Source organism: Felis catus, chromosome C1, assembly GCF_018350175.1.
Source record: "Felis catus isolate Fca126 chromosome C1, F.catus_Fca126_mat1.0, whole genome shotgun sequence".
Classification (NCBI taxonomy): domain Eukaryota; kingdom Metazoa; phylum Chordata; class Mammalia; order Carnivora; family Felidae; genus Felis; species Felis catus.
In genome coordinates, this window is record NC_058375.1 from 203438973 (window position 1) to 203461200 (window position 22228).

Consider the following 22228-nt stretch of genomic DNA (forward strand, 5'->3'; position numbering starts at 1 on the left):
ACTTTTCCAGAGCAGCTGCACCAGTTTTTATTTTTTATTTTTAAAAAGTTTATTTAAGTAATCCTCTAGAGGTTATTTAATCCTCTAACATGGGGCTCAAACTCATCATCCCCCAAATCAAGAATTTCATGTTTTTCCAACTGAGCCAGCCAGGCACCCCAAATGAATAAACTTAAAAAAAAAAAAACACAACAGATTAGGGAGTAGAGTTGGTGAGGAGTGACATAGTAATAAGAGGACAGAGACTGCCCAGGTCTGCTAATAAGATGGTCATCTTGGGGCACCTGGGTGGCTCAGTCAGTTGAGTGCCTGGCTCTTGATTTCTGCTCAGGTCACAATCTCACAGTCATGAGACTGAACCCCATGTTGACCTCTGCGCTAGGCATGGAGCCTGCTTAAGATTCTCTCTCTCGGGGCGCCTGGGTGGCTCAGCTGGTTAAGTGTCCAACTCTTGATTTCGGTTCAGGTCATGATCTCATGGTTCATGAATTCAAGCCCCGCGTTGGGTCTGTGCTGACAGTGTGGAGTGTGCTTGGGATTCTCTCTCTCCTTCTCTGCCCACCCCCCACCTCAAACAAACTTAAAAAAAAGACACTCTCTCTTTCTCAAAAAAAAAAAAAAAAAGATTGTCATTCTCTCATGTGCCTGCCCCCAGCTCCCTGGTATTGGTACTGCTAATGCCTCGTGCCTGCTTAGCCTGTGCCCTGGACTCAGAGCCATTTCCCCGATTCTGTCAGTCAGAATGCTGAGCTACTTCCAGCTGGAATTTGTTAAAGGAAATAGTGAACGTTAGGTGGTATTTGGGGGAGGAATGGAGAGGAATGACGACGGGCCCCGTCAGCACAGCTTCTCCAGCAAAAGCAGCACTGCTGCTCTCAGAGGACCCACCCGCCTCCTCTCCTGTGCTCATTTCTGATTTCAGGTCTTGCACAGGCAAGTCTGCTTGGTGGAACCCAGCTTGTGTCTGTACCCTAGCTGCAAGGGAGTCCGGCAAGGGGCACTCGGCCTTGACCTTGGAGGGACAGTACTCATGGGCAACGACCAAAAATGTAGAGGGGCTGCAAAGGTTTGGGTGGCCGCAGAGGACAAAAATCCACTATGTCAGGCTGGTTCTCAACGTGCTTGGTCACAAGACTGTGATTGCAGGGAACGGCTAGGGGAGGACCCACCCCGAGGGCTCCTGGTCCATTTGTGAGGAACCCTAGAGGACGATGTGCTCGTGCGTCTGCATCTGGGTGGCGTGGTGGCGTGGCTTCTGAGCTCTTGGACATACGGGACAGGCCTTGGTGGTGGTACGTGTGTCAGACAAGCGTTCTGGGCCTCAACATGGAGGGTGCGGGCATTCAAGTCAGTCTGGGCTAAGGAGAAGGGTGCCAGTGGGGTACTCTGAGTTTCTGCGTTGGTCACCTTTCCTGTTTCCTTTGTCTCGCACACACAGTGGCCATTCTTTGAGTATGCAAGAAGCACGCTTGTCGCAGGATTAAAGACTCCACTGGGAACGTTGTGTTGGGGATTGACAATTACAGGTGCGGGAGAACACAACTGGAAAAGCCTCCAGGAGGCCAGGACATCTGAAGTGGGAGAAATGGAGCATTCCCTGATGTCTAATGGGGTGAGTTGGCATGAAACAGCCAATGGCCATCAGCATTTCCCCCAAACTTGGATACCAAGTTTGCAGCCTAGAAGCCAGGGACGGGGCCATGAGGACGACCAAGGGGTCGGGGGTAGACTGAACAGAGCCCTTTGCAATGTTCCCCACTGGAAAAGGCACCAAGGCTCTCGAGTATCTCTAAGAAGGTGAGGGCCCTGTGCAAACATCCCTCCAGATAGAGTCTTGGGACCGAGTCACCTGGCTCAGAGTATAAAGGTTTGGGATGGCATATCAGCGTGTTAGGGCTGCTGTAAGAAAGCACCGTAGACTGAGAGGCTTAAACAACAGAGATTTAGCTCAGAGTTCTGGTGACTGGAAGCCTGAGATCAAGATGTCAGCACAGCTATGTTCCCTCTTGAAAATGTTAGAAAAGGATCTGTTCCAGGCCCCTCTCCCAGCTTCTAGTAGCTCCTTGGCTTGTGGCATCCAACTCTGTCTTCACATGGTGTCCTCCCTGAGTGTGCGTCTGTGTCCAAATCTCCCCCTTTTATGACAACACCAGTCCTTTTGGAAAAGGAGCCCACCCTACCCCAGTCTGACTAGGCTGTTTCCATATAAGGCCACCTTCAGAGGTGCCCAGGGTTAGAACTTCGACATTAAATTTGGTGGGGACACAATTCAATCCATAACAGATGGGTGTCACTCCCGGAGTTCTGGGGCACAGTTCCACATGCTCCATTGGCACACAGCTGACTCACACCGGCGTCTTGTTTCATCCTCTCAACGACCGCCCGCCCTGCAAGATGGGGAGGCCGAGCACATTTCTTTCGATATAAGAGGCTGGGGGCAGTTAAATGGCTGTGGTTCGGACAGTCACCCTGTACACACCCCCGAGACCTGCTCGGCAGCCTGCTTCCCAGCTGTGACCATGGCAGGGTAATCAGCCTCCTTGCATCTCTGTTGTGGGAAGGCTGAAACGAGTTTGCAGAGGGTCTGGTGCAGTGCAAAGCCAAGTGGGTGTTCACAGGCCCTCACTGCCCTCCCCTCTCCCCTTGTGTGGCTCTCGGTGTCGAAAATCTCTTGAATTGAGCTGAGAGCCAGATGAGGGCAGGGGTAGGAGAGCGTATATAACATGCCCAAGGTCACAAGGTTAAACCTCTTTCCCACGCAGAGCACCATCCTGTCCAGCACCCTGTCCCCCGTACCCCTTCTCTGCAGGCGTTTATTCCCCTCTCCTGGGCTGGCTCACTTTCCCCTGCCCTTTAGCTCCCTCCCGGTTCTGCCCCCACATCGTCTTCTGTCTTCCCAAAGATTGGGGAGGTGGCTGCACTGTATCTTCAACACATTTTATTGAGGGGCTGTTATGGATGTAGCCTGGGGCTGGGTGCCCAATTTCAGCCAGACACCGGAAGATCAAATTGGGATCCAGCAGTTCCTTCCAGAGACCTTTGACCTTGGAAAAGGAGATATGACCTTGGAAAAGGAGAAGTGACCTCAGGGAGTGTAGGTGGGGAGGGGGGCTGTGGCAACTGGTCTACAGAATCTTAGAGCTGGATGGAACCCTGGAACACTCCTACTCCAGGCCACAGAGGGGCAAACCCGGGAGGGGAGATGATGTGCCAAGGTCAAATGTTGGGTGGTGCCCGTGGCAGAAGCCAGGCATCTGAGGCTATATTGGGACCAAAGGGGGACGTGGGGGCTGCCTTCCGGTGTCTGTGAGCCCAGTTCCCAAGGTTGGAGGGGCTTGTGTCGGTGCAGGGGTCGCCTCCAGGGCTCCTGAGGGGAGGGAGGGGAGGCTAAAAGCAAAGTGGGGGAGCGATCTGGGGATTGTGGGAATGTAGGGCCGTGCACCCGCCCCCGGCCATGCGTGGGGCGCCGGGAGAAGGGGCTGGCGGGCAGGGTGGGTCCTGCGGGGGCTCGCGCGTGGGGGCCGGGCCGGCCGGGGCGGAGTGAGTCACGGCCCGCCCGCTCCCATTGTGCGGCCCGGCGGCGGCGGCGGTGGCGGCGGCGGAGCTGCGGAGCCGAGCGCGAGGAGGTGGAGCCCCGGGCTGCGGGCTCCGGCGCCTGCGTCCGCCCGGCCGGCCCGGCTCGCCGCCGCCGCGGGCGCCCCCCGGCCGTCCGGCCCTGCGCGGCGCCAGGCCCCGGAGCGCGCGCGGGAGATGGGGCGCGGCGGCCGGCGTTGGCCCCGCACGCTCCGGAGCCCCGAGGTACCGCAGGGCGGGGCGCGGCGGGCCAGGACCAGGGCCGGGGCCGGGGCCCCGGAGTGTCCCGGGCGTGGCGGGGCCTCGGATGGGCGCGCGGGCGCGCGGGCGGGCGGGGGGATCGGGCTCGGCGAGGGGGAGAGGGCGGCCGCGCGAGGCTCCTGACCCCGCCCTCCTCCCCCAGGGCTCCTCACTAGGCCCCTGCAGCGCCCCCTTCTTCTCAACCGGGTCACGGGTCCCTCAGTGAGCAAGGCTCCCAAGTCGCCTCCCCGGCCATGGCCAACGGAGTGATCCCGCCGCCCGGGGGCGCCTCCCCCCTACCCCAGGTGACTGACGCGCGCGGGGGTGGAAGAAGACGGGAGGGACCCCCAAAGAGGAGAGGGGAGTCCTCTGGCCGACCTTGGGACCCCCAGATCCAGGGATGGAGCTGGGTTGGAGGGTATGGGGTGGGGGGGGCGCGCTTTGGTATTTTTCAGTTGTGTTGCCCCCTCCCCTCCCAAGCCCGGGGAGCCTGGGATGCTGACCCAAGCCTGGGGCGCAGGGAGAGGGGGTTGTTGAAGGTGGAGCCCGCTGGTCTCCCCCCGCCCACAGCCAGGGCTAGGAGTTGAGGGGGGGGGGGGAGATGTGGGACGTTCTTGGGTCAAGGGTCCTTAGGAGAGGCCGTCTGAGCCTGCAGGTCCGGGTGCCCTTGGAGGAGCCCCCTCTGAGTCCAGACCTGGAGGAGGAGGACGATGACTTGGGCAAGACCTTGGCTGTGAGCAGGTTTGGGGACCTCATCAGCAAGCCCCCGGCCTGGGACCCTGAGAAGCCCAGCCGCAGCTACAGCGAGCGGGACTTTGAGTGTGGGTAGCCTGGGGACCCCTAGTGTGGCCGCCCTCACCACCATCACCTTCATTGCCACCATCACCGTGCTCACCACTGGCTTGGTCACCCAGTGCCATCTTGTGCTGGACGCTGTGCTGGACGCTGTGCTGGGCCACCATGCCATGTTAAGTCATCCTGCCTCACTCACCCATCGCCTGTCCACCTTCCAGGGGACCGGGCCCCAGACGCAGGGGAGACACAGGGAGATGGGCCTGAGGCTTCCCTCCGTGACCTTCGTCTTCCCCAAGTCTCTGCCATACCTCCGGCCCTGCTCTCTTCTCTCTGCCTCCTCCCTCAGCTCTGACTCTGCCTTCCCCCCTTGCTGTATCGTGTCCTATTTCCCCGAGACCCCCTTTCACGACCTTCTCCCTTAGGCCCATTCCCCCGCTCTGCCAGGCCTTACCAATGGCAGGACGTGGATACAGGTGTCGGGGGGAGCCTGGCTCTCGAGGAAGGACTAGGGTGCCCTTGTTTGAGGCCCTGAGCTAGAATAAGGTGTGTGCCCCTAGGGTGGTGAGGGGCCCCCTTCTGCTGTGGGGACCCCAACCGGCTCTCCTGCACCCCCAGTTCACCGGCACACATCCCACCACACCCACCACCCGCTCTCGGCGCGCCTGCCTCCACCCCACAAGCTGCGGCGACTGCCCCCCACCTCTGCCCGGCAGACCAGGAGGAAGAGGAAGAAGGAGAAGACCTCTGCTCCCCCCTCTGAGGGGACCCCTCCCATCCAGGAGGAGGGGGCAGCCGGAGTGGAGGAAGAGGAGGAGGAGGAGGAGGAGGAAGAGGAAGGGGAGTCTGAGGCAGAACCTGTGGAGCCCCCGCCCTCAGGGTCCCCACAGAAAGCAAAGGTATGGGTCTGCCCCCGAAGGAGCACCCGACTCCTCAGGGAGGGGTGCAGAGAGGAGAGGAAGGAAGACGAAGCAGAGGGGGCTGGGGCTGCCTGGGGGAAGCAGAGTCGGGGGTTGGGGGCTGAGTCTGGGCAGGGACCCAGGCACTCTGCTTTGTCCACAGTTCTCCATTGGAAGTGACGAGGATGACAGTCCTGGCCTCTCCGGGAAGGCCGCCTTCACCAAGCCCCTGCCCTCGGTGGGCCCTTGCTCTGACAAGAGCCCCCAGCAGTCAGTCAGGTACTGGCATCCAGCCCAGAGCAGGTCCCAGGCTCCTTCCTGACCCTGGGGATTGTCCCCAGCTCTGACCCCGGGGAAGAGGGGAGGAGAGGAGAGGGGGCGGAGGAAGCGGGGAGGGGCACGCCTCCCTCTCTATCCACATGACTGACAAAGAGGAGAGAGAAGGTGTCACTAGAGAGGACAGGGCTAGAGGGGGAAGGACAGAGAGGAAGGGGGGGACTGGTGTGGTGGGGGCAGGGAGCTGGACGTGAGCTTCCTTCTCTGCCCAGAAGGAGTCTGTGTCTAGTGCCCAGGGGGCTATTCCAGGCCCCACCCCAAACTGGAGGAGGGCAAAGGAACCCCCTAACCTGGCCCATCTCCACCATGGTTCCCTGTCAAGTCCAAGGCTGCCATGGTGCCTCCTCAGCTCCCCGAGCCCCCGGGCCCGGGCCTCCCGAGTCGCTGGGGAGAAGAGCCGGCCCTGGAGCCCGTCGGCCAGCTATGACCTTCGGGAACGGCTGTGCCCAGGCAGTGCCCTGGGTAGCCCAGGTGGCCCGGAGCAGCAGGTGCCCACCGACGAGGCGGAGGCCCAGATGCTGGGCTCCGCGGACCTGGACGACATGAAGAGTGAGTGACACCCTGTGGCAGCCCCCGTGGCCCACCCCCATGGGCGCCCCGCCTGTGAGGAACCTTGGGGAAGCTCTGTGCTCTCCCCAGACTAGCGCTGGGTCCCCTCTGCAGTATCCCTGTCTGCTGGAATGTGGCCAGGGGCGGGGAGCTCACTACCTCACCAGGCCACTTCTCTGGTTGCCAGAGCTGAGATTTCCCTTCGTGACACCTCTGTCCTTCTGTCCTGATTCTGTCCTCTGAGTCACCCCCTGAATAAGGCAACCTCTCTTCCCCATGGCATTTGGAGATTTTATATCTCCTCTTCCCCTAAGGCTCATCTTCTCATCTTCTTTTTGGCCCCTTCACACTGGCCCCCTGAGCGTGAGCCACTCTTCTGGGTCCTGCTTCTCCCTACATCAGGGGCCCCATACTTGTCACACCACCGTTGGCAGGGCCTGGCCGTGATCTCGGCACATTCCTTCCGTCTTATCAGTGCCCTGGTTTCTGTGCCACCTGTCATCACCCACGGGGCTCTGTGCCCGGGCCAGGGGCATCACTGACCCCACCTCCCTCCCCCTTGGAACCACAGTGTGTGGGCGCGGGTGGGAGGGAGGGCTTTGAGCTCAGTACGTCATGGAAAGTTGCCAGGGCCTGAGGACAGGGACAGGAACAATCCGATGGCAGCAGTGGGGTGGGGGTGGGGGTCAGGGGGAGGGCGTGTTTACAGACTCAGGGAGGGGGCTGGAAGCAGCAGGGAGCAGGCCCGGGGCTGCCAGGAGTCAGGAGGCTCTGGTTGGGTGAAGACCACTGGCCCAGGCTCCCACCTTTTAGGAAAGCCAGGGCTCTGGGAGGGAGCAGGGGCCGAGGGCTCGGCCCCCGGGGGAATGATGAGCCTGCTGGAGGAGGTCACAGAGCCCATCGGGGCACCAAGCCCTAGGCCTGAGGACGCTGAGAGCCGGGGCCCTGGAATGGCCCCAGCCGCCAGCACTCGAGACTCGCTGACCTCAGAGGACTTAGAGATGTTGGTGCTGGACCTTGATGACTGTGACCCATGGGAACCCACCCAGGGCCAGCTGAGCCCCATGGCAGGGGGACCAGCTTGTGAGTAACTGGGCAGCTGGCCTTTCCGCAGCTGCTGGCCTGGAAGGGGCAGGCGGGGAGGAAGGGACAGAGCCCTCCTTGAGTCTGCCAGATGTGTGTATCAATGGGGGAGACCTGGGTGCTGAGAGAGGGCACAGGGAAAGTGTTGGGGGCCTGGTGAATTGATACAGGCCATAGAGCTCCAGCATGAGAGGCAGCGGCCATGGGCGAGGGAAGGGAGCTGGGGCCGTGGACTGAGCTGGGGTCTGCCTTTTTACTGTGCTTTGGCCGGTGGTCCCCTGTGTTACTTTGGGCTAGTCCATCTCCCTGTCCGGGCTTCACTGTCCTTGTCTGTGGTGTGGAGGTGTGGACATGGCCCCTGGGCGACCGTGGCACCCGCCAGGTAGACTGGCTGGGCAGAGCAGGGGGCCGGAGGGGTTAACTGTGGCCGTGAGGCCCTGAGCTGGACCCCTGGGACCACGAAGCCTGCCTCGTCTGCAGGTCACCGGCTGGAGGATAACCCTGGCATGCGGCGTCACCTAGTGAAGAAGCCGTCGCGCACGCAGGGTGGGAGGGGCAGCCCCGGTGGCTTGGCCCCCATCCTGCGCAGGAAGAAGAAGAAGAAGACGTTGGATCGGAGGCCTCATGAGGTACCGGGCCTGCGGCTTCCTCTCCCCTCCTCTCCCCAGAGCCTTCTCTTCCCTCCTCCCTGCCTCGCCTGGGCACCGTGTCTCCGAGACCGCCGGTCCCACCTGGCGGCCCCCAGACCCTCACCTTGGCGTCTGCCTCAGGTGTTTGTGGAGCTCAATGAGCTGACGCTGGACCGCAGCCAGGAGCCCCACTGGCGGGAGACGGCGCGCTGGATCAAGTTTGAGGAGGATGTGGAGGAAGAGACGGAGCGCTGGGGCAAGCCCCACGTGGCCTCGCTCTCCTTCCGCAGCCTTCTGGAGCTCCGGAGGACCATCGCCCACGGTAGGCGCCCCGCGGGCCTGGCCCTGGGGTGCAGTGCCCTCTTCAGAGACCCCGGAGGTTGGCCCGCAGCAGGCCGTCCGGCTCTTGGGGACTGCTCCCTGGAGTCCGGGGCCCAGGCGAGGTCCGGCTGCCACTTTGGAGACGTGGGGTCTGACTGCTTGCGTAGCCATAAGCTCTGAGGGCCTGGGCTGTGCCTCTGGTGCCCGGCGCAGGACCTGGGCCGTAGTAGGCCGCAGTCCACGTGCGGGAAGCGCGCCCGTGGCTCCCCTCCCTGGGTTTGGAGGGGCCGTCCCTTGCTCTTGTGTTCCCTTTGCGCACCCCCCTCTCTGGCTCGGCGAGGCCACGTGGAACGGTGAGCCCCGGGCGCTTGGCTCGCGCCGCGTGTCTGCCTGCCCCGGGGGAGCGAGGCGGCCGGGGTGGTTGTTCCTATCTGACGGGGCCCTGCCCCCTTCCTCGACTGTGCCCCCAGGAGCTGCCCTCCTGGACCTGGAGCAGACCACTCTGCCGGGTATCGCGCATCTCGTGGTGGAGACCATGATCGTGTCTGACCAGATCCGTCCGGAGGACAGGGCCAGTGTCCTGCGCACCCTCCTGCTGAAACACAGGTGCCAGGGTGGGGCGCCTGGGACGGGGCCTTTGGGTCAGCTGCTCTTCCAGGAGCACAGACTCACCTGTGTGGCTTTCTAGCCTCTGCTTGCATAACCCAGGCGACAGGGAGTTTATTCCTCGTTCATCTTTGGACAGCACCAGCCGTTAGAAGGTTCTTTCTTACACTGAGGTACAAGGGATGCAGACCCTTTTCTTTTTTCTCTTCTCTTCTCTTCTTTTCTTCCCTTTTCTCTTTTTTCTTTCCTTTTCTTTTTTTTTCTTTTCTTTTCTCTTTTCTTTTCTTTCTTTCTTTTTTCTTTTTTCTTTCCTTTTCTCTTTTTTCTTTTCTCTTCTTTTCTTTCTTTTCTTTTTCCTTTCCTCTTTTCTTTTTCCTTTCCTTTTCTGTTTTCTTTTTTTTCCTTTGTTTTGCTTTTTTCTTTCATGTTTTTTAAATGTTTTTATTTATTTTTGAGAGAGAAAGACAGAGGATGAGCAGGGGAGGGGCAGAGAGGGACATACAGAATCCGAATCAGGCTCTGAACTGTCAGCACAGAGCCCAACGCAGGGCTCAAACTCACGAACTGTGAGATCATGACCTGAGCCAAAGTCGGATGCTCAACCAACTGAGCCACCCAGGCGCCCCCCCCGCCGACCCTTTATTTCTCATTTCTTCATGACCTCAGCCCACTAAGGGCATCTCCTCTTAACCTGCCATGCTCCCTCTGCCCTCTTCACAGCCATCCCAATGATGACAAGGACACTGGCTTCTTTCCCCGAAACCCGTCCAGCTCCAGCATGAACTCGGTCATGGGGAATCATCACCCAACCCCCAGCCATGGCCCTGACGGTGCAGTGCCTACCATGGCCGAGGACGTGGGGGAACCAGCCCCTCTCTGGCCTCATGACCCAGATGCCAAGGAGGTCAGTCGCCTTGCTCTGACCTGGGCTGGGGGACCGAGAGGGCTTCTGATTTCACACTGGAGGCCACTGATGGCTTCGTTGAGTGCGTCAGGAAGTTTGGATGCCTGGTACCACACAAGGCATGTGGGGGGTCCAGATACGCATGAGGGCCTCTGCCCTACAGAAATAGGAGGTTTAGATGAGATGATGTGGCAGACCCATGGGAGCCGTTTAAACGAGATAAGGCTGAGGTGGTCGTGAGCTGCTCCGAGGAGGGGTCCACAGCCCGAGTGGTCTGCTCCCGATGTGGGGCGCGTCACCCCGGGGAGGGACAAAACAGGGCCCAGGTCCAGGGGTTGGAGGGCAGAGTCCAGGGGGGCTGAAGCAAGGGAGGGGAGGGCCTGCCACGGCCTCCCATCAGGGTCCCAGCCCTATTCCAGTTCTGCGTCCTTAGAAGCCCCTCCACATGCCTGGGGGAGACAGTCACCGGGGGAAAAGCCTGAAGCTACTGGAGAAGATTCCTGAAGATGCCGAGGCTACTGTTGTGCTCGTGGGTAAGGAGGGCGGGGGGCTGGGGTTACTGGGTGTGTGGGTTTCCTTCCACTGTGGTCTGCTGGTCTTACGCTCTGGCCTGCAGGCCACCTCTTCCATCCCTGGCCAGCCCCCCAACTTGTACCTGCTTTTCCTGACAGCCTGTCTTGCCCCCAGCTCTTTCTTTCTCAGTCCTCTGCCTGCCTCCCGTCCGGTTTTCTGCCGTTTGGGACTGCCGCTAGTCTGTACAGCACTTTTGGGGGAGTTAAAGAGAAGCACTCTTTCTTGAAGACTGTGAACGTTTCATCTACTGATGAATCATAATAAATATGTAAACGTATGAATGAATAGGGTTTCTTTAGATTGGGGTTTCTTCGTGCAGCACGCAACCTGCTCAACTGTACATGACAGCCCCAGACGTTTTCTTTAGGGCCAGCCTGGACTGATCCTCTTTACCCAGTGCCCGGTGCCTTACTCTCCCCCACAGGCTGCGTGCCTTTCTTGGAGCAGCCAGCGGCAGCTTTTGTGCGACTGAATGAGGCTGTGCTCTTGGAGTCTGTGCTCGAGGTCCCGGTGCCGGTTCGCTTTCTCTTTGTGATGCTGGGTCCCAGCCACACCAGCACTGACTACCACGAGCTTGGGCGTTCCATTGCTACCCTCATGTCTGACAAGGTGGGTCCTGCGGGCCCCGGGCTGGGTGCTCTAGGCCTGTTCCCCTGAGCCCTACTTTTCCCCAGTCTCTCCCTACCTACCTTGGTGCCTGTGGATGCAGGGGTGCTGGGGGCCCTTCTGGGTGGAGGCAGTGCTCTGGAGTGGTTGTGAAGGAGCTGTTGGCCAAGGGGAGAAGAGGGAGCCCTAGGCTGGGGCCGTTGGAAGGCGAGGTGGTTGAAGAGGGAGAAAGAGTTCTGGATGAGTCATGAGACTTGAAGGGGAGGGCTGGGTATGTCGGTCTTTGCTGTGGCTTCTCCTCGGCTTGGATAGGAAGGTCCTCTGGCCAGGGGTGATGTTGGAAATCCGTACTGACCAACCTGTAGGGTGTGGGTACTCTAGTCAGAATGGATTCGGGGGCCCCTGCTATGCCAAGCGTTGCCCCTTTAGTTGTGGCGTTGTGGAAAAATCTCGAAGCTCCTAGGGGAACAGAAAGCATTTGGAGGTTCAGGGCTGTGGCCGCCCGATTGCTGGCCAGCAGGGACATGACTCCGTATTTTGACAATCGGACTGGACGTGTATACGTGGCCAGACCTCCACCCTGCCTCTGGCTCTGTGAGGGCCCAACGCCTCCTCTCCGAAGCCCTCCCAGGGGCGCTACTGGGAGGCTCAGCCCTTGCCTCTCCTGCCCCCAGCTGTTTCATGAGGCTGCCTACCAGGCAGATGACCGGCAGGACCTCCTGAGTGCCATCAGCGAGTTCCTGGATGGCAGCATCGTGATCCCCCCATCGGAGGTAGAGGGCCGTGACCTGCTGCGCTCCGTGGCCGCCTTCCAGCGCGAGCTGCTGAGGAAGCGGAGGGAGCGTGAACAGACCAAAGTGGAGATGACTACCCAGGGAAGCTATGTGGCCCCTGGGAAAGGTCAGCCCCTTTGGGGCCCATCCCCTACCTGCCCTGGAGCTCCTAAGGTCGTGACCCAGCCTGCCCTGACTCCCTAGCTCCTGCATGCCCACTCCCAGCCCCTGTCGGGGAGGACTGAGCCCAGGGCTCTGCTGCAGGAGGGGTGGTCTGTGCTCCAACAGCCCCTTGTTCCCCCAGAGCTGGCTGTGGAGTTGGGGGGCTCTGAGGCGACCCCCGAAGATGACCCCCTGCTGCGGACTGGCTCAGTGTTTGGGGGGCTCGTGCGGGATGTGAAGCGTCGGTACCCGCACTACCCCAGTGACCTGCGAGACGCCTTGCACTCCCAGTGTGTGGCGGCCGTGCTGTTCATCTACTTCGCTGCCCTCAGCCCCGCCATCACATTCGGGGGCCTGCTAGGTGAGAGGGAGGGGAGGCAGGGCAAGGCGCCCAGCGTCACCCTCAAGGTCTGTGGTCGGGAGACCCCAGGGATCACTCTTGCAGGGGGTGGGAGGGGTGCAAGGGGCGAGGGAGGCTGTGGCCGCCCCAGGGGTGCTGGTGGTGAGGGGCCTGGGAGGGATGGGGCTGGGCTCTGGGGGCTGCTCTGTCCTAGTTGGGTCCCCAGGTCAGGGTAAGCTAGATGAAGAGGAGGGCCCGGGTCCCAGGAGCCAGGCCAGGGCCCTCCCACTGACCCTCGCCCTCGCCAGGGGAGAAGACGGAGGGCCTGATGGGCGTGTCCGAGCTGATTGTGTCCACCGCTGTGCTTGGCGTCCTCTTCTCCCTGCTGGGGGCCCAGCCGCTTCTTGTGGTCGGCTTCTCCGGGCCATTGCTGGTGTTCGAAGAAGCCTTCTTCAAGGTGACGGCGCTACCCTGCCCCTCCCCAGGGATCAGCTTCTCACGCCCTGTCCCTTGGCCCAGGCCATGGGTCCCTGCAGTGTCTCCCCTCCTCCTCCTTTGGATCCCGTGACCTCTTCCCCCCCCCCCCCCCCCCCCCCCCCCCCGCCCCACACACATCCCGCCGCCAGGGTCTCTGACCTCTGTGGGTAACCACACCTCCCTCCTGTCCTCCAGTTCTGCCGAGCCCAGGACCTGGAGTACCTCACCGGCCGGGTGTGGGTTGGCCTCTGGCTGGTGGTTTTTGTCCTTGCCCTGGTGGCCGCTGAAGGCAGCTTCCTGGTCCGCTATATCTCACCTTTCACCCAGGAGATCTTCGCCTTTCTCATCTCGCTTATTTTCATCTATGAGACCTTCCACAAGCTCTACAAGGTGGAGGTCCAGAGAGGTCTTGGGGGGTGGGTGTAGGTGGGGGCTGGGAAGCGCCCTGGGGAGGAGAGCATGGGGGTGGTGCATGGAGCCCTGGGAGCAGAGGGGGCAGGGAGGAGGGCTCCGTTGGGTGTGGGCGTGGGGGGTTGGGACACCCTGGGCTAGGTCAGCGCTGAAGGGCAGGGAGCCACAGCCAGAGGGTACAGGTTGGAACTCCAATGGGGTCCAACCAGTATATGATGGAGTGGGGCGCTGTCGGTGCTATGGGGCTCCTTTTGTAGAGGACTGTGTGTGTGTGTGTGTGTTTGTGTGTGTGTGCACGCGCGTGGGTGCGTGCATGGTGTAGCTGGGTGTCCTGTGACGCTGTTGCCTGGTCAGGTATGTGAGGACCCAGGCTTCGCCCTCACAGCTGTATGAAATCAGGGTGATGAAATTAGGGTCACCTGCCCAGGTTGAGTGTCACAACCTTGTAACCCACACAGGTATTCACGGAGCACCCGCTGCTGCCATTCTACCCTCCCGAGGGGGCATTGGAGGCTGGGCTAGACCTGAATGGGAGCGCCCTGCCCCCCACTGAGGGGCCGCCGGGCCCGAGGAACCAGCCCAACACGGCTCTGCTGTCCCTCATTCTCATGCTTGGGACCTTCCTCATTGCCTTCTTCCTACGAAAGTTCAGGAACAGCCGCTTCTTGGGTGGCAAGGTGCGTGGCTGGGGAGTGGGGAGCCCCCGTGGGTCCCCCCCACCCCCAGTTCCTGCCGTCACTGCCAGTCTCCGCTCCAGAGAGGGGCTTCCCCCTTGTCCCGGTCAACCCATGGACCTAAACCAAATCTGTGCAGCCCCTTCCCCGCCAGAAGCGTCAGAGAAATTGAATCAGGGGAGGAATGTCCTCTTGAGCTGCGCAGCACCCGTGGGACTTAGAGGGACCGGCCAGGGGATTTCTGGCTCCAGCTCAGACCCGAGGGAAGCGGGAGTAATGAGCCCTCATGTCAGTGCCCCTGACCCTCACGTTCACCTTCTGCTCCTTTACCCCATTGGCTCCGCTCTCCAGGCTCGCCGCATCATTGGGGATTTTGGCATCCCCATTTCCATTCTGGTGATGGTCCTAGTGGATTACTCTATTACAGACACCTACACGCAGGTGAGCGAGCTCCCCCGCCCCCCAGCCCCGGGCAGGGGATTCTCACCCCAGAGTCTTGAGAGGGAGGCCACGACTCGTTCCCATTGCGGCAGTGGCCACGATCAAGGGTGGGCCTCAGCTTTCCTAGTGACATGGTGACCTGCTGGGGCCGCGCTGGGGTGGGTGGGTGGGCTGGGGGCCGCTGAGGAGGCCAGCCCGGGGGGGCGGGGGGTGTGTGAGGCTGTGTGACCCTGTGCCTAGACTCCTGGAGCAAGTAATGGGCTGGGGGCCAAATGACAGGTGTCCCTGGGCCTCAGGGAGAAAAGATGTCATTCTCTTTTACCAGACCCTTGCAGGGACAGTGACTTTGGAAGATGGAAAACTAATTTCCCCAAAACCTGTTCACATCCAGGTTTCCTGGAGTCCTGGGACAGGGAACACAGAACTTGGTGGTGGGGGCAGTGCCACCCTGTGGGGTTCTTAGCATAGGGAGGCCGTGTGCCTGAACCCTGTCTTCCTTCCTGCCATGCAGAAGCTGACGGTGCCCACAGGGCTCTCAGTGACATCCCCCCATAAGCGCACGTGGTTCATCCCACCCCTGGGCAGTGCCCGTCCCTTCCCGCCCTGGATGATGGTGGCGGCGGCTGTCCCTGCCCTCCTGGTCCTCATCTTGATCTTCATGGAGACACAGATCACTGCGTGAGGGGGCTGGAGGACCCTGGGTGGAGGAGGTTGGGGAAGAGCGGGAAGCGGTGGGAGTGGTGGCAAGGGGGGGGCACGTGGGCCTGGGCACAGTTTCCCTGCGGTGCTGTGACACGATACCCATCTGTCTGCATCACCATTTGCGAGGTGGCACTTGGCAGTCCTCACCACACTCTGGCAGTACGTCCTCTCGCCCAGTGATGCTCGCATGTGTCTCATTTTGGTTTTAAACCACAACGTGGTGAGATCTGGCATCTGGCTTTTGTGGTGCTTTAAATACCCACAGTATGAGATTTTAGCTCTGATTTGCTTAGCCGTGAGAACATCACTTTGGGAACTTGAAAGAGGAAACTGGCAGGCCCTGGGGAGAGCTCTTCCCTGCATGTCGTTCCCCCACGACGACGCTGTCCCTGCTGCGCGTGCCCGGCCTCGCGGCTGGCCTGCCCTCCTAGCCCCTCAGCCCTCGCTTCCTGTCCCGTCCCTGCAGGCTCATCGTCAGCCAGAAGGCACGGAGGCTGCTCAAGGGCTCTGGCTTCCACCTGGACCTGCTCCTGATCGGCTCGCTGGGGGGGCTCTGTGGGCTGTTTGGGTTGCCCTGGCTCACGGCTGCCACCGTCCGCTCAGTCACTCATGTGAATGCACTGACTGTTATGCGCACTGCCATCGCTCCTGGCGACAAGCCCCAGATCCAGGAGGTGCGGGAGCAGCGGGTCACTGGAGTGCTCATCGCCAGCCTCGTGGGTGAGAGCACCCACCTTGCAAGGCCCCCTGCCCCCACCCCACAGACTTGCCTTCTCGGACCCTGTGGCCTTAAATCCACTGTCTATCCCGGACTTGACCCAGGTGACTCCTGAGTCTCCGAAGGCATCACGTCTAGCACCCGCTGTGACCCCAACCTGCCTCTTAACACTCTGTGAACCTTTTTACCCCGAGCCTTTTCCTGGTTCTCTGTCCTGCTCCATCTTCTCTTGTTTGTAGCGACGAGGCCCAGATCCCCTCTCCACGGGGCCCGTCCATCTTCATGGGGGCCGTCCGAGGGGTCAGGTAGGTCTGTGTCACCTCCTCCAGGCCTATCTATCGTCATGGGGGCTGTGCTGCGCCGGATCCCGTTGGCTGTGCTCTTTGGGATTTTCCTGTACATGGGGGTCACGTCACTGTCCGGCATCCAGCTGTCCCAGCGTCTGTTGCTTATCCTCATGCCGGCGAAACACCATCCTGAGCAACCCTATGTGACCAAGGTAGGGCCAGGAAGCATGGAGGTGGGGAGGAGGGGTGATGGGGAGGGGCCGCAAGGGATTCCCAGGCTGGAGATGGACAGGATGACGGTGGAGGGTAAGTTGGGGCCTGGGGAGCTGAGTCCCCAGAGACTCGGGGGTGGGGGGGGGGGGGGAGGAGCAGGCCGAGGGCTGCGCCGCCGTGAGACTTGAGGCCGGTTCCCCAGGTGAAGACGTGGCGGATGCACCTGTTCACCTGCATCCAGCTGGGCTGCATCGCGCTGCTCTGGGTCGTCAAGTCCACAGCGGCCTCACTCGCCTTTCCCTTCCTGCTGCTGCTCACGGTGCCTCTGAGGCGTTGCCTTCTGCCCCGGCTCTTCCAGGAAAGGGAGCTGCAGGCGGTAAGGGGTGCCGCGCGGGGCGGTGTGAGGGCAGATGGGCCCTGGAATCGGGGGCTCCTGGGTCCCAGCCTCTGCTGTGCCACCTGCTAGTTGTGTGACCAGAGGCAAGTTACCTAACCTCCTGGAATCTTACTTCCAGCTGTAGGAAAGGGCTGATAATGGAGTCTTCCTTATAGGAGTGTCGTGAGGGTTAAGCGCTAATCCAGGTAAAGCACCAAGTATGACGGTTTGGTGTGAAATCCGCACGGGACTACTGCCGATAGCTGTGCAGGTCGTGTCCTGCACAAAAGCACACAGCTCAGGGACAAGCGGGGGTGGCGTGGCACCGAAACCCACCCCGAGCTCTGTTTTGGTCAGCTGGAGGAAGGGACGTGGTTTTGAAGTCACGCACCCGAACGCGGTGTACAGGGTAACACAGGAGCGAGGATTGGCCCCTTGAAAGTACTTGAGCGGCAGTAACGGCTGTCACCGTTACTGTTATCGGGAGGTGTCACTGGGCCGGCGACCTGAGGGTTTTGGCCAGAGGGAAGTGTTTCAGGCTGGGGTCATGGTCCCCGCAGTCAGCGAGGCCCGGGAAGGTGTGGGCTGCTGGCCGGAGGCGTTGCCGGGGACTGGGAGGGCGGGAGCCGCCTCCCTGCCTCTCCCAACCCTCTCCCTTCTGCAGCTGGACTCTGAAGACGCTGAACCAAACTTTGACGAGGACGGCCAGGATGAATACAACGAGCTGCACATGCCCGTGTGATCCTCCAACGTGGTGCCCCTCAGAGACCCCGATACCTTAGTGATCGACACCTGGGCCCCAGTCGGAGCCCAGCCCCGGGGCCAGCGGGTTCCTCACAACCCAGAGACGTGCCTGGAACCACCACCGCCACGGCCAGAGCAGCCCGATGGCTCTGCCCAGGGCCCTGACCTTGGCTCACCCAGGCCCTTTCACAGACCAGACCGGCACAGGCTTTGAGCTCATTATAACCACACTCCTTGTCTTGTGTCTGCCTCACTTTCTTGGTTCCATCTCTGGTCTCTCAGGTCATACTTATCCAACTGGAATTGGAAGAATTCTATTTTCAGGGTCATCAAAGCCAGGGAGAGTTTGGAGGCAAGGACAGAATTCTTGGGGGAACGGGAGAGAATCAAGGCCACAGAAGGTCCGAGCTGGACCTTATCGTCACCCCCTTGGGCCCTCTCGAGTACAGCTGAGGAAGGAGCAGGAGGCTCAAGGTCTGGCTCAAGGTCACATACTGCTAATCTGGCCCCTGCTTAGAAGGGGGAGGGTGGGAAAGGGGAAGGGGAGGAGGTTGCTCCGCTTTAGCCACTAGAGAAATCAGAGTGTCCCCAGTGGCTTTGGGACTGTAGAGGGAAATGGAAAATGTTTATCTTCTTTTCCTGATCCCTGGCATTCCGAGGAGCAGGGACAGTAGCCCAATCCCCTAGACGCCAGGGTGGTGCTGGATTTGGGTCCCTGGACCATTTTAGATTCTCACGGCTTAAAAGAGTGGCAGTTGGGGATTCCTGAGGCCACTCCTTGTGCAACAGTCTGTTATGCCAGAAATAACCTGTGAGGCCTTGAAGAGGGTGCAAACTGGGAGCCCATTGCGTCACAGTTGCTAGGCAACCGGTAGCGTTGTGAAGCAGGTTGGCCCTGTGTTGCCCCCTGGTGGCCATTCTCTCACACTGCAGGCTCCGTCCCCACCGGGCAGGAGTAGCGCTGCCACCTGGTGGACCCGCTGGATTTCGTGGTCAGAGATCCCAGGGACGCACATTCTGTGCCTCCTTGGGAGACACGGAGAGGGGCCGGGAATGTTACGTGGAGCTCCACAGCCCCCTGGGTGGCTCTGCGCATCCCGATCCAGGCTTCCTCAGCCCCACCCTAGCTGGCCTTGCTTCTTCCTTAGCCTTTTCCTAGTTTCGTCCCTCGTGTTCAGGCCAACAGCTAGAGCCCTGAAGCTGGTCAGCACAGAGGGGACAGAGCGCTGCGAGGCCGTTTGTGGTGTTCATAGGGAAGAGATGCCCTTCCAGACGTCCCAGATTGTCATTTGGGTTTAAGCATTTCAGTCCAGCCGGCCCCTTTGGTCTCCGGCGACACCATGGCCTCTAAGTTCATTTGGCCTTTGACTGGCTCCCTTGGCCTAATGAAGACAAAATCCCTTTTCCCTGAGGTTGGCCAAGTCCCGGTGGAATTTCAGAGGAACTGTGCCAGGAGCAAAGTGAATGAAGGTCAAACACAAAAACCCGGAAAGTGGATTGAGAGCAGAGCAGATTGCGAACGAGATGGCAGAGGCAACAGATGGGCGTGGCTGAGAGGAGTTGTATGCAGGGGTGGGGGTGGGGGGTCCGTCAGGGTGCGGGTGGGTTTCCCCATTTGATCTGGGGATGCGGGGACCCCGAAGGAAAGAACCTACTACTTCCTAAGACCCTGAGGGCAAGTGCTAACTTGAGCCACGAAAGCTTGGCTCTTCATTGGACACAGGCTGTGTCAGTCATCTCTACTTGGCAAATAGCTGGGAGGTGGGGGTGTTCCTCAACTGGAAAATGAGAAACAAGATGGCGGGGGCTTTTCAAAAGGAATGTGTCTGGGTCCTGCCTGGTGGCCTTCAGTAAAAATAGGAGCCAGGGCCTCAGAGCAGTAGGTGAAAAGGTAGAACCAGATACAACTTCTGGCTAGTGAACATGTCGCCCAGTGTGGAAGGATTTGAATAAGACCTAAGAGCCTGGGACCCTGAAGACAAGCACCACCCACCTTTTCCCGGCCCCCACGGAGGGAAGGCAGGTGCAGTTGAATTAGGTTTTGGAGGCCAGAGTTGGCCAACCCATACGCTGAACTGCCTGGTCAGGGGGATTCTTCCTCACCCAGGGTGGGGGCCTGTAGAGGCTCCAAGAGGCCCGAGGAGGTTGCAGCACCCCGAAAGTTTGCCAGGGATGGGTACCTTGAGGGTGGCAGAGGAAGGAGGCACAGTGGGGGCCAGGTTAGGCATGGAAGAAAGACAAAGGATGATGAAGCAGTGGCAAACCCATAGAATGGCAGCTGGCTTGGTTTGGGGCCTGGACAGTTAGAGCTCATTTCATTTCATTTGGGTTTTCTCTGACTTTGTCTTCACTGACCCTCTCACCTCATCTTCCTGGGGCATTGGGCAGCTTGATTGAGGATGTGTTCTTCCGGGGGAAGGAGAGGGAACCAACAGAGAGGAGCCCCATCTGGTACCATCTGGTGGCCCAGCTCTGGGGGACTACGATGGGGTTAGAGGCCACGTATTTATTTATTATAATTTTTTTATTTTAGAGAGTGAGAGCGCATGGGGGAGAGGGGCAGAGGGAGAGAGAGATAATCCCAACCAGACTTCACGTTCAGCGCAGAGCCCAACAAGGGGGTTAGATCATGACCCAGGGTCAAAAGTTGGATGCTCAATCGACTGAGCGACCCAGGTACCCTGGGGTCATGGTACTTAAAAATTTTTTTTGCTAATGTTTATTTATTTTTGAGAGACAGAGACAAAGCACGAGCGGGGCGGGGGAGCAGTGGACAGAGAGAAAGCAAGACACGGAATCCAAAGCAGGTTCTAGGCTCCGAGCTGTCAGCACAGACCCCGACGCAGGCTTGAACTCAAGAACTGTGAGATCACGACCTGGCCTGAAGTCGGATGCTTAACCAACTGAGCCACCCAGGCACCCCTTTGGTGTTTTTGAATGACAGGCCCCACTGCTATCTGCTTGAGACTAGAAGCAGCTTGGCAAGTGGGCACAAGCAAGGCGGGGCAGGACCCTTCTGATAAGGAGAATAGTGGACCCACTGCCATTTTACCCTCCCCTTGCAGCTTTCTGAGTGGAGTCATGGCCACATCCTGGGTGGCTGCCCAACACTTTCGTTCTCAGACAAGTCCAAGCCCACTTCAGGCCCAGGGAAGTGCTACCTCATTCTTTTACTTTGAGCAAAGAGGGCGGCTGGCGCCTTGTTCCGCGCTGAGGATTCAGCTCACTCAAGATGTCTGATGCCCTCGTGAAAGCTTCTGGCTGTCAGCGCTCATAGACCATCTGCTTGGATTGCCCTGAACCCCTCCTTCAGGGCACAGAACCTGGCCATAATGTGTCCCATTTGGCAGCCTGTGTGACATCTCTTATTGTATTAGGTGACTCAAATAATGATCATGCCTGTTGACACTTAGAGCTTCCGAAGGGAATTCTGAGTAGCAATGGAAAGGCGAAGCAGAAGTCAAGGACACTTGTGCCAACACCGCCCGTATAGCTGGTCATTAAGCCATTGCTGAAAATAGCAATGAAACAGGTTCTGTGGATCCAACTGTGGATTGAATCTAGTGTGGCAAATAGGAAACCCAGAGTGAGGGGTTTGGTTTCCAGAGAAATAAATGATATAACTCTCCGAGAGACAACTTGATTAGTTGTGTGACTGCCCACTTGTGCAAAGAGCAAACTCCAGTATTTGTAGGGTTTATGTTCTGGAAGGAAGATTTATTTGAGACCTCTGTTGGTATTATTTTTAATCTAGTTGAAAATGTTTCTTTTGCTTTTTTTTTTTTTTACATTTATTTATTTTTGATAGGCAGAGAGAGACAGAGCACAAGTGGGGGAGGGGCAGAGAGAGAAGGAGACACAGAATCCCAAGCAGGCTCCAGGCTCTGATCTGTCAGCACAGAGCCCGACGCCAGACCCGAACTCACAAACCGGGAGATCATGGCCTGAGCTGAAGTCGGACGCTCAACTGACTGAGCCACCCAGGCACCCTGGAAATGTTTCTTTTTATTGAACAAGTCTTTGTCAAGTGCTGACCGAGCAGGCAGCTGTTGGGATGTTCTGTGGGGGTGGGTGAGCCCCACTTAGATCTGGGGGGCCTGGAGAAGCAGCAGAGGGCTCTTGGGTCAGGGCTGCCATGGTCATGAAGGTGACGGACAGAGAGGAGATGGGTCCAACTGGAGAGAGAGCAGGCCTGGGGGCTGCTGGATGACAGTGTTGAGGAGAAGGGGGCACTGAGGAATGTACACAATGAGACTTTCATTTGAGGCTCCCTTGGCATGCTGGCCACGGCATGACTCCCATGGCACCTCCATGGCTCATATTCATCTGTCTCCCCTCTGGGCCATAAGATGGGCAGAGACCCAGCCTGAGCCTTTTTTTGTGCCCCTAACAACAACAACAGCAACGACAACAGCAGCCACAACAAAACAAGGCCTGGTCACAGGGGGGCATGGAGGGCAGAGAGGTGAGTAGGTGGCAGAGAAGGAAGGGTCAAGAGGTCAAGGACGCTGCCCTATTTAGGATCCCCTGAAAGCCAAGGGTGACACCAGTAGAACCGTTAAAAAATTCCGAAAGATGTTTTGGTTCTTGTGTTTGTTAGTTTCATTCACAGCTGTCACTTTCTTGGTGTCTGTTAGTGGTACTACCCTCAAGACCCAAACAGGCATTGTGGGTTTCTTTCTGAGTCGGCCGGAAGGAGAGATGTTGTGATGCTGCATACTAGGCTGATGAGCAGATGGTGGCAGGTGGGAAAGAGAAAGTGCCATCAAGGGCCCCAGGAGCTGTAGGAGCCAAGATGG

At 59.3% G+C, this 22228-nt stretch overlaps 1 protein-coding gene across 4 annotated transcripts; it reads left to right on the top strand.

The window, feature by feature from the left end:
• The first annotated feature begins 1471 nt into the window (after positions 1 to 1471).
• SLC4A3 (solute carrier family 4 member 3) lies at positions 1472 to 17671 on the top strand. Of its 4 annotated transcripts, none has more exons than XM_045034528.1 (23): positions 1472 to 1612; positions 3977 to 4118; positions 4469 to 4634; positions 5224 to 5504; positions 5668 to 5783; positions 6163 to 6389; positions 7953 to 8101; positions 8243 to 8423; positions 8893 to 9028; positions 9749 to 9932; positions 10366 to 10465; positions 10930 to 11114; positions 11786 to 12011; positions 12189 to 12407; positions 12695 to 12843; positions 13059 to 13253; positions 13733 to 13951; positions 14300 to 14389; positions 14901 to 15067; positions 15558 to 15811; positions 16139 to 16308; positions 16512 to 16685; positions 17350 to 17671. In XM_045034528.1, the coding sequence occupies exons 2-23, from the start codon at positions 4068 to 4070 to the stop codon at positions 17425 to 17427; spliced, it is 3717 nt and encodes a 1238-aa protein (XP_044890463.1). In that variant the 5' UTR covers positions 1472 to 1612; positions 3977 to 4067; the 3' UTR covers positions 17428 to 17671. The 4 variants fall into 4 exon arrangements, with proteins under 4 accessions (XP_044890463.1, XP_023115487.1, XP_023115488.1 ...); XM_023259719.2 differs by lacking the exon at positions 1472 to 1612 and adding an exon at positions 3597 to 3798; XM_023259720.2 differs by lacking the exon at positions 1472 to 1612 and adding an exon at positions 3598 to 3798 and having other exon boundaries at positions 6190 to 6389.
• The last annotated feature ends 4557 nt before the right edge of the window (positions 17672 to 22228 follow it).

Bases quoted from the DNA above. Each gene is read 5' to 3' on its own strand.
- SLC4A3 (XM_045034528.1), top strand. From the start codon at position 4,068: ATGGCCAACGGAGTGATCCCGCCGCCCGGGGGCGCCTCCCCCCTACCC. The intron at 12,844-13,058 runs GTGACGGCGCTA...CCTGTCCTCCAG, and splicing joins TCGAAGAAGCCTTCTTCAAG to TTCTGCCGAGCCCAGGACCT. The intron at 16,686-17,349 runs GTAAGGGGTGCC...TCCCTTCTGCAG, and splicing joins AGGAAAGGGAGCTGCAGGCG to CTGGACTCTGAAGACGCTGA.